Below are 15744 nucleotides of genomic sequence, written 5' to 3' on the forward strand. Positions count from 1 at the left end.
GGCGGGGCGCTGCTTTGCGGAGCCCTAGCGCAGCGCTCGGGGCGGGGGGGTGGGGGCGGCCGAAAGGGGGGCGGTGGTCGGGCCGCGCAGGCGGAGATGGAATGGGGCCCGGGCTCAGACTGGTCACGGGGGTGAGAGGGGGCCCGTCGGGGCGGGGGGAAGGGGTTCTGACCCGGCGCAAGCGCCGGCCCTGACCGTCTGTCTCGCTCTCTCCCGGACAGGGAGGCTGCCGGCGTGGACCGTGGGAAGGCGGGGCTGGGGCTCGGCGGGAGGCCACCCCCGCAGCCGCCCCGGGATGAGCGCGCCCAGCAGCTGCTGGACGCCGTGGAGCAGCGGCAGCGGCAGCTCCTGGACACCATCGCCGCCTGCGAGGAGATGCTGCGGCAGCTGGGCCGCCGGCGCCCGGAGCCGGCTGGTGGCGGGGTCAGTGCCCACCCCGGGCTGGGCCTGGGAGGTGGGGACTGCCCACTGGCCGCGCTTGCTAAGCCCTGGCTTCCCCTGGAGGGTGGACGAGTGTCCCCACCGCTTTACCCCGTACTGCCTTTCATCTGGACGAGAGGCTTTGAAAAAGTTAAGTGCTATCCATATGCCAAATGTCTATCTCTTTCGGGGCCTAATCCAAGGCCTTTCCTCCCAACCTCACTTTTTCTTTCCTTTCCTCCCCCCCCCTCCCCCGTTCCAATCAGAATGTCTCAGCCAAACCTGGAGCGCCCTCCCAGCCAGCTGTCTCCTCCAGAGGTGGCTTTCCAAAGGATGCTAGCGATGGAGCTGCGGAGCCCTGACCATCCCTGGGGGTGGTGGCTGGACTCTGAACAACTCCCTTTCAATAAAGGGGCCAGTCTTCACTGGCAATGGCTGGTATTTGGTTCTCAGCCTAGGGAGGCAGTTCTGCTAGCAGCTGGGTTCACTCCCACTTCATCCTGGCTGAAGGCAGTGCTGAGCTCTGAAATGTAGCCGACGAATGAATACCCAGTCTGATTACCCAGATTTGGGCAGACCAGCAGTGCTTGCCAGAATTATCTGGCCTGCTTTGGGGGATCCAGGTGTTGTTACATGTCCATTTCATGCTTTGGGGGCTCCTAGCCCCACAAAACACTTTTAGCAGAGCCTTTATTAAAAGGAATCCTGCAGACTCTCCTGGTGACCGACCTTTCCTTTCTGTCCCCTCTCTAAAGACTCTGATGACTGGGGAGGGGGGAAGTGATTGAAAACTATCAGCCATGGGTAGGGTTGGGAAGAAACGCCACAGATACTACCAGATTTAAATAAGCATTTAATTAGGATTTCATTAGTATTTAATATTGCTTTTTTCAATTCCAAAAAGTTAAATTTTCACTTCTTAGCAGATATTTTAAAGTACAATATTAAGTTTATACAAAATGAGCAATTAAGCAAACAACCATTATTTCACATTCTTCAAAAATACAAATTCGTATTTATTCTTTTTTGGGTTTAGAGGTTTCTTCCTTTGGAAGTACTGAACCTGTAACGTTTTCATATCGCTCAGTGGAAGTCCGTTGTTCCCATGTTTCACAGATAAATTTGGTAGGCTTTTACATAATCCAAATAAAACTATTTGGGTTTTAAAAAACTTTCAACCAAGACCTCTGGCCAATGACTAGTGTGTGTCAAAAAAAGAAGGTTGTTGTGGGTCTTGCCTCTCCTGGCCAGAAAATCTGAGCCAGAGATTCAGCAAAACCCCGTTTCCAGCCACCTTCCCCAAACAGGGACTAGGAGTTTACAGGGAAAGAGAACAGCCACCTTGAACTCTGACCTCACACCTCCATATTCTCCAAAACACAACAAAGGATGTAGACTGTTGAGTCAGACAGAGCCCTGGGGAGGCCTGAGGACACAGCGGAAAAGGGCAAGAGAGGCCTCTTGGACTTGGCACCACTATGAGGATAACAAGGATATTGCAGAAAACACCCCTGGGTTTGGTGAAGAAAAGATTTTATGAAAAATTTCCCTATAAGAAAAAGAGTAGAAACTGCATTGAGCTGAGAAAGTGACATGACATCACCCAATTGGGGGCCCAGCAAGCACACCACCAAAAGGGCAGTGTGTGGTTTTAAGCTTTGCTTCCAGTAAAAAAAGCTTGTACTATGTACACATTGACATAAAGATCCAGTTTAATTTGCGTTTTTCAGTGCAGACTGAGAAGCCCTCTCGAACAGGAGTAACAGAAATGCCCAAACAGTGATCATCAGCTTCCCCAAAAGGTGTGAGAAGAAACATGGGACCCCTTCTCTTGCCTGCCAACATATGCAAGAGAAAAAAGGCTAAACTGATGACCAATCAGAAATATGCTTAATTCAGTTTTGTTGCCTCTCCCCTCCCCAATATTTGGGAATGGTCAATTTCTGATCTATGTCATAGCAGAACTGTTTGCATATGATCTATGGAAATCTTTCTGCTTTGGCTGAAGTGTTTTAAAACTTCTCTATTCGTTAGTAGTCTGAAAACTGAAGATAAAATGGGAGCGGGGAGAGGAGTGAGACAGAAGGAAGAAAGTTCACAAAGCAGATTATTAACAGCTCTGTTTACTGGATTCAATGAGGGCTGGAGGCTTTTGCTTAAAGAGCCAACAGGATGGCTAGGATTGTACCCCAGGTGACCCCTACCACCTTCCCCACACATATTTCTGATTGGTGGTGTAGGAACACTGTAAACTCATTAGCAATATCGTTGCAGTTCCCAAATCAACGATTTCAGTGACTCTGGAGAAGTCTTCAGGATTAAGGACAATGGACCTGATAACAAATGTAAAAGTCTAGAAAGTACCAGGTGTCTACCTAGGAACAGCCGGTTTCTTCCTTTCAGGCATCACTGTGTAATGGTGAAGGGGGAAAGATGGCAAAGGGCCAAGCAGAAGTGAGGAAAAAGGGCCTCAACAGTCAGCAGAGGAAAACAGGACCCGCAGCAGTTCTTCAGAGAGCCTGAGGGGGTGCCCTTGGGCACACAGGGAAGGCTTGCATAGATTGAGCAGTTGCTGAGGATGCATAATAGTGTTTCCCAACGGACAGCCTTACAGCACAGGGCTGACAGGAAACACACGGCCAGGCCAGGGTCACATGGGACAACGACCGTCAAGCTACACATATTGCACCAAGCTAAGTGCTTTTCTCGTCACACCTCAATTTAACTTTTTTTCTGAGCAAAAAATAAAACTTTGTGGAAAGTATATATATATATATATATACACACACACAAAAGAAATTGCAGCAATTGAGTTAAAGATAAAATAACCTAAAGTGCTTTTTTAAAAAATTATTTCTTTAATATACCAATATGAGGTTCTGCAAACCCGTCCCTTTGGACACATTCAGCATTATACAAAATCTCTCAGAAAAACCCACCGCCCATTATCCCCGTCAGTCTGCTGCCTTGACCCTGAAAGCAAAACTCTCTAGTCCATTAACTCTCCAGAGATGGTGAAAAGAAGTCCCGTGCTTCTACCCAGATCAGTCTCACACCTTAAGGCCCCTCCTGGGCTTTGTACCATGATGTCCTTCTAAAGGGGGGGTGGGGTGGGGTGGAGTGGGATTCAGTGAGTGACACCAATTCGGGTCATCAACTACTGATGCCCCCGAGAGGTTGGCCAAACTGCCAGGAAAGGTAGGGCCACTTCCCTCGATGCCTCCCTCACCTACCTGGGAAGGGCCAAATTCACTAAGGCAATTTGGTGGTACCGGCCAAAGTTTCTGGCCACCTGCCAAGCCCACAAACCCCCAAACTCCCCAGGCTGACTAGCACCCTGTAAAGGGACAGTCTACCTGGAGATGCCAGTGGGAGCAAGAAGTCTCAGTCTACACGGGGAATATGATTAAGGTTAGCGTGGGAAGAAAAAAAGGCGTGATTTTACCTGCTGGAAGTGTGCACACCTTCCCCAGCTTCACCCTAGGATCGTCCCTGGGTTAGAAAGCCACTCTTCATGAAGGCTCTTTGCGGCTCCATTTTCAGTGGCCCTCTCTTCTCCAAGGCCGTTGGCACTAGAGACCAGGCTGAATGGAGGGGGGCGGGGTGGGGAGGAGTGCTAGAAGAGGAAGGAAATGAGAGACCGCCTGCCCTGTGGGGCAAACCTGCTCTCCACGGCCACTCTCTAGCATTTCAAGCACATCCCTGATGTTTTCAAAAGCCCTCCTGTCATCTCTAGTCACCCTCAAAAGGCAGATACTTCAATTAGAAAAATCTGTCAGCCTAAAACTCAGCTTCTTCATCACCTTAGGAGAGCAGAAAAGTCACTGACCTGAGCAGACCCAACACAAGCACAGCAGTGGGGAAGCAGTATTTCAACCACGGGTACTTCCGACGGCCTTCAATGGGCTCCTGTTTCCCACCTCAGCTCCCAGGAGCCACATCTCAGGTAAGCCTAGGGTGGGCGCGTGGGGAGGTCACTTGGGACCCCACCGTGCTGCTCTCTCTCAGAAGGTGTAGAGAAAACAGCCAGGGACCTGCCGCAAAGCCTCCCACGAGCTCAAGGCCGAGCGACAGCCAAAGACAACCCATACTCAGCAGCTGTTTTCCAGGGAGACGATCCCACTGTGGTAACACAAGGTTCCTCCTGCCTTATCAACTTCTGCTGAGGTCAGTGGTCACCCAGAACCCACCAGCTTTTTGGACAGGAGAATGCAGAGGGTCAAAAAAGAAACGGATTCTCCTGACTAGATTCCAGGAGAGAGACACCACCAGCTGCTTGTAGTTAAGCCCACTTCTCTTCATGGCAGTCACATCTACCACTTCTGCTCTCTCGTCCGAATCTGTCCCTGAACATCCTGTCAAAGGCAGGGCCCCTGGCTCCCAGGCAAATGATTACTCTAGGTACTGTCTTGGCTGGCCTGAGTAATGGTGCAGGGAACAGGAGAGTGACAAATGTAGATCTCATCACCTTAGGGAGTGAAAAAGGCAGGCAAAATTACAGCTGCTTGCTGCCCGACATCGCTGACTCAGTAGGGCAGCCCTGTGTGTGGCACCCTACTTCTCGCTCAAGGCAGGGATGAGGCCCTCAGGAGGCAGAGGCCTCGGTAGACCTTGGGCCATACCTAGTTTCTGAGTTCAGTGAGTGTGGGGAGCACTCGTGACTACATTAATATAGCCAGTTAAGAGAAACTTTCCATTTTAGTGTGGATTGTATTTTATGTTTTAAGAGGCAGTGACTGACTCGGAGCCAAAGGCAGAGAGATGGATATAATTCTATACACAAATAAAAAAATTTTTTTCCCTATAACACAACTTAATGAAACATTCCAAATGAGATAACTTATTGCAACATTTCAGGCTTTTTGGCGGAAGGGGAATTTTTTGTTTTACCCTGAGTAGAAGATCATCGCTTTTTTTTTTTTTTCTTTTTGTTTAGAAATCATATGACTAAGCTGAGCAAGTCACATCCTTCTTTGCACTGTACTAGGCTGTATGCAAAATCCAGAGGGGTGAGAGGCAGAGATTGGGGGCAGTGGGGGGCAACCAAATCCTGGCTGGAACCCAGAACCAGGATACCTGGCCTGCTGATGACATGCCAACCGAACATCACTACCATCAAGCCGCACCTTCTCCTGATCAGCAAAATGCAGCTCTTCTGCTCCGACGAAGAAGATACCATTCAAGGAAGGCAGACCACCAGCCAGCAACTGGCCATAAACCACATGTCCACTCTAGACAAAACAGGGATGTTCCCCAAGAAAAATTCATCACTGTGATCTGCAAGCCCTGGCAACCAGCAGAGAGAAGAGAGAACCCAGAGCAAAGAGTATGATCACGCTGACAGAGCCTGCTCTGCACAGGTGTCAGGGACAGACAGAGAGCAGTCAACAACTTGCCCGGGGCTCCTGCGGATGCAGACAGTCCCCACAGCCTCAGGCCAGGATTCTACATGTCCATTTGTGATGCCACTTGCTGCAGGGTGACGTCAGCCATAGTCTCCCTCAGCTCCATCATCACCAAGCACAGACCACAAAACCACCTCGCCCGACCCCTGTCCAGCGCACGGCTGTCTGACCTGCCTGTGCCACTTGCCTCTTGGATGGAGTCAGGGTCTGGCCTTGCAAGCAAGCTTCAGCCTCAAAAGACACACAGGGCACCGCAACATCCGACACACTGAACTCCACTGCTCAGACTACAAAGACCCCAGTGCAAGTGATGGGCAGCATCAGATTGATGGAAACCACACCCTTTCATTTAGAATTTTTATGCATACGAGTAACCTTAATTTCCAAGTTCACATGACAATAAGCAAAAGTGACATACAGTGCAGCCAAATAGTTCATTTATAACTTAGCTTTTTTGTGTGTTTTTGTTTTGTTTTTTCCAAAGATCAGTTCATTAAAAATGGATGCTCCTGGGATATGAATAAAGAAAATACGTCTGAAAGGTGAGGATTTCAAACAGCAGATTTCTTCATCCTTCAAACTGCTGGCCCCCACGGTGTTGGGCATCACACACCTCCTGCTTCCTGCTCGGCCTGTCCGGGGAGCACGTGCAGGCCTCTCACTTGGAGAAGCTGCTGGTCAGGCCCATCTCTTCCTCTTCCTGCAGCAGTGCTTCAATGGGAATCAGATTGGAAGTGGTGTCCAGACTCTGGAGGGACAGAAACTCTGACATATCTATGGCACGGAGCGGCTCTGTCTGCGGGTCTGAAGGAGTCACCGCCTGTCTGCTTTGCTCGCAGGAAGAGGCAGCAGCGGAGGAGGATGACAGGGGGATTGGGGGTGGGGAGAAAGTCTGTGGCGGCAGCTTCAGGCTGGGCCCGTCAGGAGGCTGGGCACTCAGCGTGGGAGGGGGCGGGGAAGGACAGCCCTTCCTCCTGCTGGCTGCCCGCTCCTTGGCAGAGTCCCGGCACGCGCACTGACACTGACAGGCCTCCTCTTGTTTGATGATGATCACAGGAACACTGAGGCCAATCTGCTGTACAGCGCTCCCTGCGAGAGAGGCGAGAGAGACTGCTCTTCAAGGAGCCGCAGTGCAAGGGCAAGGGCAAGAGGACGGGAGGGTGTGAGACTAGCTGAGCACCATGGACGCAGAACATTGGGAAGGGTGGATGCTGTGCTCCGGGTTTTGTTCTGCTTTAAACGGGACCGCGTTCTTCCTCAAGAAGCCTCTGACACTCCCCATCCCCTCCAAGACAGGAAAGTCACACACCATCTAAATGCACCCTATTCTCCTAGCTCCCTTCATCTCTGGCCACTCTCCCAGGCACCCGCCATGCCAGCCACAGTGGATGCCTCTCTCTGCACATTCTTCAAAGCTCTCGTCCTTCTGCCTCAGTTCTTCTGGAGAACTTAACTCATCTCTGAGTTCATTCCCTTCCTCTCCCAGTGCCTCCAGGCAGTGTCTGCAGCAGGCTTATACCTTAGGGCTGGCCCAAGGGCATTGAGAGCCAGTCCACACTGTACCATTTAGCCCTGCCTGCCCCAGAGGCTCTGACCTCCTTTAGGACATCCTGCTCAACTGTGCAGCCAGGGTCTCTGACACACCTGTGCACACGTTCCTTCTCTTTTGCGTATGTCTGTTACACACAAGCACACTCTGAATTCAGACAGGCTTCGTGTGTCTCAAAAGAGCTAGAGACCACGGGGCAAGAGAACAGGTAGGGGGCGAGGCCTGTCTGAACTAGTGCTTTGGCTCTGCCGCAAACTCACTGATGCCTTTGGGGGACTCGTTTCATCTTTCAGGGCCTGAGCTTTTTAATGTAGAAAATAAAGAGTTTGGGAAAAAGGACCCTTTAGCTTTATAGGAGTTTCTGACCCAGATGCTATTTCTTCATTACTGTAATTAGAAAAGAGTCCAGTGAATTAATAAGTGCTCTCTTTAGCATTAACTGTGATTCAGACTTTTTTCTGGCTAAAGGCTACATGTAAAAGGGAAAGAACCATTACTAGTTAAAGAATGTTAAATGTGGTATTTATGCTGTAAGTGCAGTGACTTTCAATAGCTGTAAGAATATGAAATATTCTAATAGAAAAATAATACATGATAAATTTAATTTAAAAAATAATTAAAATCCAGGGCAAAGCAAGATTAACTAACTGTGCCTCAGGGGGCCCAGAGAGTTGACTTCCATTTAAAGCTAACACAGAATTACATACCTGTGCTACTGGCTACTGGTACTGCAGTGGTAAAAAACACCTTCTCGACTTTAGATGCTTGCTGCTGGGGGGGAAGAAAAAAAAATCACATTTATGGCTACTCAAATATGATAGATCCCCAAGGACATGAAGCCTCCCCAATTGTAACAGTCATCCAAGAGGACAGAAAACCCTCAGTGTTCAGGGATTTTTGCACTGAGTGATGTTTTGTTTGTGCTCTGACATGAGGTCACCACACTGCTGGACATTCAGTGCTAACAATGTAGCCGTCTTTGTTCCCTGTTCCTTGGGTGTCTCCCAGCTGCTTAATCCAGTAGGTTCTATGTGCACAAAGGCTCCTCCAAGGTTGCTTTCCTCAAGTGGACGGTCTTCTCAGGGGAAGCCCGAGGGCCAGCTTCCCCTCTAAGTTCTCCACTCCCTGCTGCCTCCTAAAGTTCTTTTTACCCCTTGAGGACGAAGCTGCATGCTAAGGACAGGCCAAGACGTCCTCTCATAGGCAGAAGACCTATGGAGGCCCTCGGCAGTATGGTGTACACTGCACAGGACGGTGCTCACGGGTGGGCCCTGGGCTTAGCCATACCAGGACTCAAGTGCGAGCTTGGTCACTGACTGGCTGCTGATGTCCGGCAAGTAGTGAAACTCTCAGTCTCGGTTTCCTCGCCTGTGAAGACTGGGACGGCTTCCCAAAGGCTTCCCAAAGGCCCCAAGGGGCGGAAATGAGATGGTGCATGTGGAGCCTGGAGCACACCACTGGGATTCAGCAAATACTAGCTGTACATATGATTATTAAGTAGGACCATCAAGTTGTGCCCAGAAACCACCCCTCACTTTAGTACACTTCCTATTCAACTGGCTAGAGGGTTTTGCTTTCTCCAAGTCCTATTAAAAAGGGCTTTATCTTTCATCCTTTTAAGGAAAATAAAAAGTGCCTCTAGGATGAGTCTAGGAGGAATATGAATGCTTCTGGCTAAGTTATAGGGGAAGGCATTATAAAACAATTATGGAGGAATGAGACTCACATACAAATACATGAAAATGTGCATGTGCTTAGTCACTTCAGTCGTGTCCGACTCTTTGCGACCCTATGGACTGTAGCCTCTGTCCATGGGGATTCTCCAGGCAAGAATACTGGAGTGGGTTGCTATGCCCTCCTGCAGGGGATCTTCCCAACCTAGGGATCGAATCCAGGTCTCCCACATTGCAGGCGGATTCTTTGCTGTCTGAGCACCAAGGAAGCCCACATGAAAATGAACTGGATGGAAAAAGAATAAGCTATTCCATGCAGTTCCTCAGGGCAGCACAGATCCAGAAAAAGGAGGTAAAGAAACTGCATGGAGGCATGTGGTTGCCAGAGGGGAGGAGAGAAACAGGCGAGGGAGATTAAGAACTACAAAAGTCCAGCTGCAAAACGCATGCGTCACGGGTATGAAATGTACAGTGTGGGGAATATAGGCAATAAGTATGTAAATCTTTGGATGGTGATGTGTGTGGTGGTGTCACATATGGTGACTAGACTTATCGTGGTGATCACTTAGAAATGTACAGAAATATCGCTATATTGTCTAACAGGAACAGAAGTAGGTCTGTGGTATTTCAAAACAAACAGACAAACTCACTGAAAGATCAGTTTTGTGCTTATAGGCAGGGGTCGGGTGGAGAGAGAGGGACTTGGATGAAGGCAGTGAAGAGCCAGACCTCCAGTTAAGAGATATTAAAGTACTAGGGCACAATGCACAACGTGACGGAAACGATGAACACTGCTGTATATTATATATGAAAGCTCTTTAAGCAGTGAATCCTGAAAATTCTCACACACATTTTTTCCTGTATCTTTAACTTTGCATCTATCACGTGATGATGGATGCTCACTAAACGTGTGTCAAATTATTATGCTGTACACCTCAAACTTATACTCTGCTATCTATCAATTATATCTCAATAAAACTGGAAGAAAAAAGAAAAAAAATGCCATGATCATAAATGAGATAGTAGGATCATTTTCTGTATACAGCCATCAGCAAATATAAGAACAGTGAAAATGATGGGAAAAAAATTTTTTTTGGGCCGTGTCATGTAGCATGTGGGATCTTAGTTCCCCAACCAGTTGGTTGCCTTTTGCAGTGAAAGTGCGGAGCCTTCACCACTGAACTGCCTGAGAAGTCCCTAAAAATAATTTTAAATAATGAAAACAATAGTAACAACCAAAAACACCCCAACTACCTGGAGGCAGATTGGATCATAATGCTGAAGAGACCGTTCCAGGGACTCTGGCCATCTGAAACTGGAACTAGGGTGCTTCAAAGGTGGCTGCACCCATCCCATTTATGGAATTTGAGTGCTCTTACCACTTAGCTCTAACCTACCTTTCCAGTGCAACCTTTCCTCCACCTAATTCCTACTCATACCTCAAGAAGGCTCACCTGACCTGTATGGCCACCCAACAAGCCTTTGGTCTCTGAACCCCTCATCTGGCAGCACAAGGTAGCAATCAGGAGCATGGATTCTGGGACTGGTCTGTCTAGGCTTTGCCATTTATAAGCTGTGTGACCTTGGACTAGTCACTTAACTTCTCTGGGTCTCAGCTCTCCATAGATAAAATCATATCTACTTCCTAGGATTGCTGTGATTAAAATACTTAGCATGGGGAGGGGTGACATCTAGAAATACAAACATATAGAAATGTTAATAATCATTTATCAATATTAATTCATTTACAATAAAAGTACCACATTGATACAAGCTGTTAATAATGAAGGAAACTAGGCTGGGGGTGGGCAGGGAGCAGGAAGTTTATGGAAGTTCTTACTATCTGTTCGATAAAACCTAAAAAATATATATAATCTAAAAATAAGGTACCTATGGTAATGACTGGCACGTTAGATCCTAAATTTTAATAAGTTAGCACAGGAAGCCCGTACATACAGTAAGGGCTCAATAAGTCACAGCCATTATTTTTTATTACCATTACTTTTATTATTTGACACTTTATCTACTGGTAGCATTAACTTTCTTTTAGGTATTTTAGCCTCTTTAACTAGAATATAAGCTTTTATCAAAAAGAAATCATGCTTTTTTTTTTCACTTTTCCAGATTTCCAAGAGTATCCTGTGTGGTATCTGGTATACAGCAGGCCCTCAAAATATACTCAGTTGAACAACCACGTCATTTCCTTAGCCACTGAGACCACACACTTGGGTAGAAAATGGCTCTACAATGGATTCTGGGAGCACAGATTACTTCTGACTTGGCCACTGCGGTCTGTTTCCATCTGATGAGGTCCCATCGGTCCCTCAGCCTAGGCTGGACTCTGCCTTGGAGAACGTTCTCGGGCTCTCCTATCGGAGTTGACAGAATCAGACCACAGCTGAAATACCTAGGTAAATTTGAAAATTGTTTCTCTGGCCCTCTATTATAGGTATTGACCGCAACATTCCCAGATTCACCCTGCTTGATTATGGGGGAAATGACTGGCAGAATGATGTGTTCGGGGTAGAAACGACAGCCGTTTTCCTTCTTTGAAGTAAAGGCCTCTGAACATGTCACCCATAGAAATACACTTCACCCCAGTGGATCCCTTTCCACATCATACTTACAATTTGTTCTTGAGTCTGCGGCGTGCTGGTGGCACCATTCAGTATCCACTGTAAGTTCTGCTCTCCCATGACTAGGCTGGGCTGCAGGATAGCCGCGCTCGGAGTCGGGGTGATGGTTATAGTGGGATTACTAGTTAGGACAGAGTTGGCATCCAGGGGCAGAGTCTGGACCATGGCTGGCAGGGGCTCAGTAGTACTTTGTGGTTGGGGTGGTGCTGCCATGGCTGATGCCACTGCTGCTGCTGACGCCAAGGCCCCAGCAACAACAGAGAGTCCTGGTACGATGGGCTGCGGTGCCTGGAGGTGCGGAAGAAACTCTTGATGATTAGCAGCAAACTGCGTGCTGTGGGCAACAGGCACTTCTGGAGGTTGTAAGAGAGCAGGGGGGTTGCCAAATGCAGCTTGCTGGGAACCAGTTCCTAGGGAGGGAGCAGGCAGAGGAGCAGATGGTGCTGAGGCTGGTAGTAGAGGCTGGGGTGGCTCGGAGATGCCAGGCTGCAGTATAAGTGGAAGAGATAAAGATGCTGAATGTCTTGTGGATGGCGGAACATCATTGACTGACTCCGCATCACCATTAAAACTTTCAATCAAGGCAGCTGGCAAGAAAAAGAAATAGAAATATAGATACACATTCCAACCCTTATATAAGCCACAAAAACACAGTCTCTATGGGCTATACCAAAGACAGCTGAAGTCTGTTAGAGCCGATTCCTTCACTGCAGACAGGCTGGCTCAGTTTTTCATGTAATGACCCCTCTGGCCAAAGCACCAGGCTTCAAGATCAACCTCACTTCCTAAACACGAAGACCTAGTATGGGTCTAACCATAAAAAAATGTGTCCTATGGCTTTTGTGGAAAAGAGATTAGATATTCTTTTCTTGGCATATGACCACCGAACACACCCTCTAACTACTGTGAAGCTTCAGGGACATATTTTCATTCAAACACGGTTTGATCTACATATCTGAAGTTTGGTCTGTGGATTCTACCCACTCATGAATGGGATGTCATATCAGGAGAAAGCGCTCATGATTCCTCTCACTTTTTGAAGCCAATGAAAGCTTTTGGAGAGGGTCCAGGAAAAGTAGGTCCTCAAGTAAATCCTTGATGAGGGAAGCGGGGGAAAGAAAAAAGTGGAACTGAGCTAAAAAGCCCATCCTTCTCTGATCCCTCAATGAAAGTATACTTCATTCAAATGTACCTGAAATATATCACTGTGCTTGACATCTACTGTGTCAACAAGTGTGAATTCTCCTTCCCAGTGCAGAGATCTGAGCAGGAAGAGAGTCTGTGTAACAAACCTGTCTGTTGAGGATCTTCCTGAATTGCCGGATCATCTGACTTCTGGAACATTGGTCCAAAAATGATTGCTGGTGAGAGAGTGCTGAGATTTTGGCCCTGTGTCAGAGACAGAGACAAACGTATGAGGTGCGCCATCCAAAAGCAGGTCTGCACCACGAGACAGCACAGAGCAGCAGGAGGAGAATGATCTTTGGCTATGATTCTGGTTTCTAACTTCTCTTCCTAAGGTGACATTTACTGAGCCTCAGACACTGAAGATCTGGGTCTTCAAACACTCTAAAGCAGGAGTTGGCAAACTGACTTGCTGGCTGAATGCCTGTTTCTGCAAATAAAGTTATACTGGAATAGGCACTCTGGTTCACTTTTGAAATACCTCTACAGCTTCTGCACTGCAATGGCAGAGCTGAGGAGTTGTGTAGAGAATGTATGGGCCACAAAGCTGAAATTATCTATCTGGCCCTTTACAAAAAAAAAGTTTGCTGATCCCTGCTCTGAAAGATAAAATCCTACATAAAAGTGGGGTTGTACAATATCTATTACTTGGAACTTGCTTTTCTCATGTAATAATAATATATTGTGAATATCTTTCAAAGTTATAACATCTATAATATTCTAATATGTACACATGGTGGTGAATCAAACAATATAAAGAAACATAAACAGACAATAATAATGGCCTTATCCTCACCACTGTCATTCCTGTTTCTTTCTAACTTACAGTTAAGAAAAGGTCAGAGGCATTTTGAAAAGCTATGAAAAACCAAAACACCTGGTGCCCTGAGGGCTTGACTCCTGCCAGGCACCAAATAAAATGACCACCTCTAGACTTCCCTTTAGTTTAGTTTCTTTAGGGGAAGGGGAAAAACAGTAATTCTTTTCTCTGTGGTCCACCTCCACTTCGCATTTTGTAGGGCAACAGTGACAAAAGCAAGATTCTAAGAAGTTCAGTGACGCTGACGACCAGTGTGATATAGGGTTGGCCAAAAAGTTTGTTCGTATTCTTTGTAACACGAAAGCAGAAACCTATGTAAGGCTTTCAGTCTCTAGTCCAGAGTTAGGAATCACAGGCCAAGAAAATGCCTTGAAACTTTTCATCATGACACAAACTAGGAAATTATATAATTTATAATAATTTATAGAAGTGAAAGTTACTCAGTCGTGTCCGACTCTTTGCTACCCCATGGATTGTAGCCTGCCAGGCTCCTCTGTCCATGGAATTCTCCAGGCCAGAATACTGGAGTGGGTTGCCATTCCCTTCTCCAGGGGGTCTTCCCAAACCAGGGATTGAATCCAGGTCTCAAGCATTGCAGGCAGATTCTTTACCGTCTGAGCCACCAGGGAAGCCCAAGAATACTGGAGTGGGTATATATAATAATTTATAAAATATATTACATACATATGAATGTATAACTGAAACAAAAGTCTATGGAACAGAGCCTGTCCTTATGATCTGTAATGTCTTCTATATTTTCTATTCTATTTCTGTTCTCAAAATGTTGACTATAAACCACTGTTTTATAACCCAATAAAGATGCACCACCCAGTTTGAAAAACAGTGAGCTAACAACTACCACTAAGCTGCAAGCTTTGCAACTTCTTCATGGTTGGTATTTTTTTGTTGTCCTACTTGTTTATGAATCATTACAGGAATAACACTGCTTAAAAGGAATGAGTCTGTGACTTCAGAAGATGATGTACAAGAATTTTCAGAGCAGTACTACTCTAACAGCTCCAAACTAGAAACTTTCCAAATGCCCAAGGGCAGGAGACAGAACATACTCTTGTATTCACTTAGTGTAATAACTGTTCAGGCGCTTTGCTGGAGCAGCCGTGAAGAGATACCCCACATCCAAGGTAAGAGAAACCCAAGTAAGACGGTAGGCACTGAGAGAGGGCATCAGAGGGCAGACAGACTGAAGCCACAATCACAGACAGCTAGCTAATCTGATCACTCGGACCACAGCTTGTCTAACTCAGTGAAACTAAGCCATGCCATGTGGGGCCACCCAAGACAGACGGGTCATGGTGGAGAGATCTGACAGAATGTGATCCGCTGGAGAAGGGAATGGCAAACCACTTCAGTATTCTTGCCTTGAGAACCTCATGAACAGTATGAAAAGGCAAAAAGATAGGACACTGAGAGATGAACTCCCCAGGTCGGTAGGTGCCCAATATGCTACTGGAGATCAGTGGAGAAATAACTCCAGAAAGAATGAAGGGGTGCAGCCAAAGCAAAAACAACACCCAGTTGTGGATGGGACTGGTGATAAAAGCAAGGTTGGATGCTGTAAAGAGCAACACTGCATAGGAACCTAGAATGTTAGGTCCATGAATTAAGGCAAATTGGAAGTGGTCAAACAGGAGATGACAAGAGTGAACATCGACATTCAGGAATCAGTGAACTAAGATGGACTGGAATGGGTGAATTTAACTCAGATGACCATTATATCTACTACTGTGGGCAGGAATCCCTTAGCAGAAATGGAGTAGCCATCATAGTCAACAAAAGAATCTGAAATGCAGTACTTGGATGCAATCTCAAAAAGGACAGAATGATCTCTATTCATTTCCAAGGAAAACCATTCAATGTCACGGTAATCCAAGTCTATTTCCCAACAAGTAATGCTGAAGAAGCTGAAGTTGAACAGTTCTGTGAAGACCTACAAGACCTTCTAGAACTAACACCCAAAAAAGATGTCCTTTTCATTATAGGGGACTGGAATGCAAAAGTAGGAAGTCAAGAAACACCTGGAGTAATAGGCACATTT

General features: G+C 46.9%; 2 protein-coding genes across 4 annotated transcripts in view; one reads left to right on the plus strand and one right to left on the minus strand.

The window, feature by feature from the left end:
* The first annotated feature begins 7 nt into the window (after positions 1-7).
* Positions 8-4702, plus strand: C4H1orf122 (chromosome 4 C1orf122 homolog). Of its 2 annotated transcripts, none has more exons than XM_055401537.2 (3): positions 8-131; positions 222-423; positions 4229-4702. In XM_055401537.2, the coding sequence occupies exons 1-3, from the start codon at positions 97-99 to the stop codon at positions 4700-4702; spliced, it is 711 nt and encodes a 236-aa protein (XP_055257512.2). In that variant the 5' UTR covers positions 8-96. The 2 variants fall into 2 exon arrangements, with proteins under 2 accessions (XP_055257512.2, XP_055257513.1); XM_055401538.2 differs by lacking the exon at positions 4229-4702 and adding an exon at positions 687-1135.
* Positions 1261-15744, minus strand: part of MTF1 (metal regulatory transcription factor 1) — a 46677-nt gene continuing 32193 nt past the window's right edge. Inside the window, exons 8-11 of one of the 2 annotated variants that reach the window (XM_055401534.2) lie at positions 12976-13072; positions 11675-12270; positions 8082-8142; positions 1261-6914 (exon numbers count right to left, since the gene is read on the minus strand). In XM_055401534.2, coding sequence (XP_055257509.1) covers positions 6484-6914; positions 8082-8142; positions 11675-12270; positions 12976-13072 — 1185 coding nt within the window. In that variant the 3' untranslated portion in view covers positions 1261-6483. Of the gene's footprint in view, positions 6915-8081; positions 8146-11674; positions 12271-12975; positions 13073-15744 lie in introns of both variants that reach the window. The other variant, XM_055401533.2, reaches the window with a different exon arrangement.

The sequence above is a fragment of the Moschus berezovskii genome, chromosome 4, assembly GCF_049115385.1.
Source record: "Moschus berezovskii isolate FMDL1 chromosome 4, NW_MosBer_1.0, whole genome shotgun sequence".
NCBI lineage: Eukaryota > Metazoa > Chordata > Mammalia > Artiodactyla > Moschidae > Moschus > Moschus berezovskii.

Bases quoted from the DNA above. Each gene is read 5' to 3' on its own strand.
- C4H1orf122 (XM_055401537.2), top strand. From the start codon at position 97: ATGGAATGGGGCCCGGGCTCAGACTGGTCACGGGG. The intron at 132-221 runs GTGAGAGGGGGC...TCTCCCGGACAG, and splicing joins GGCTCAGACTGGTCACGGGG to GGAGGCTGCCGGCGTGGACC. The intron at 424-4,228 runs GTCAGTGCCCAC...TCATCACCTTAG, and splicing joins CGGAGCCGGCTGGTGGCGGG to GAGAGCAGAAAAGTCACTGA.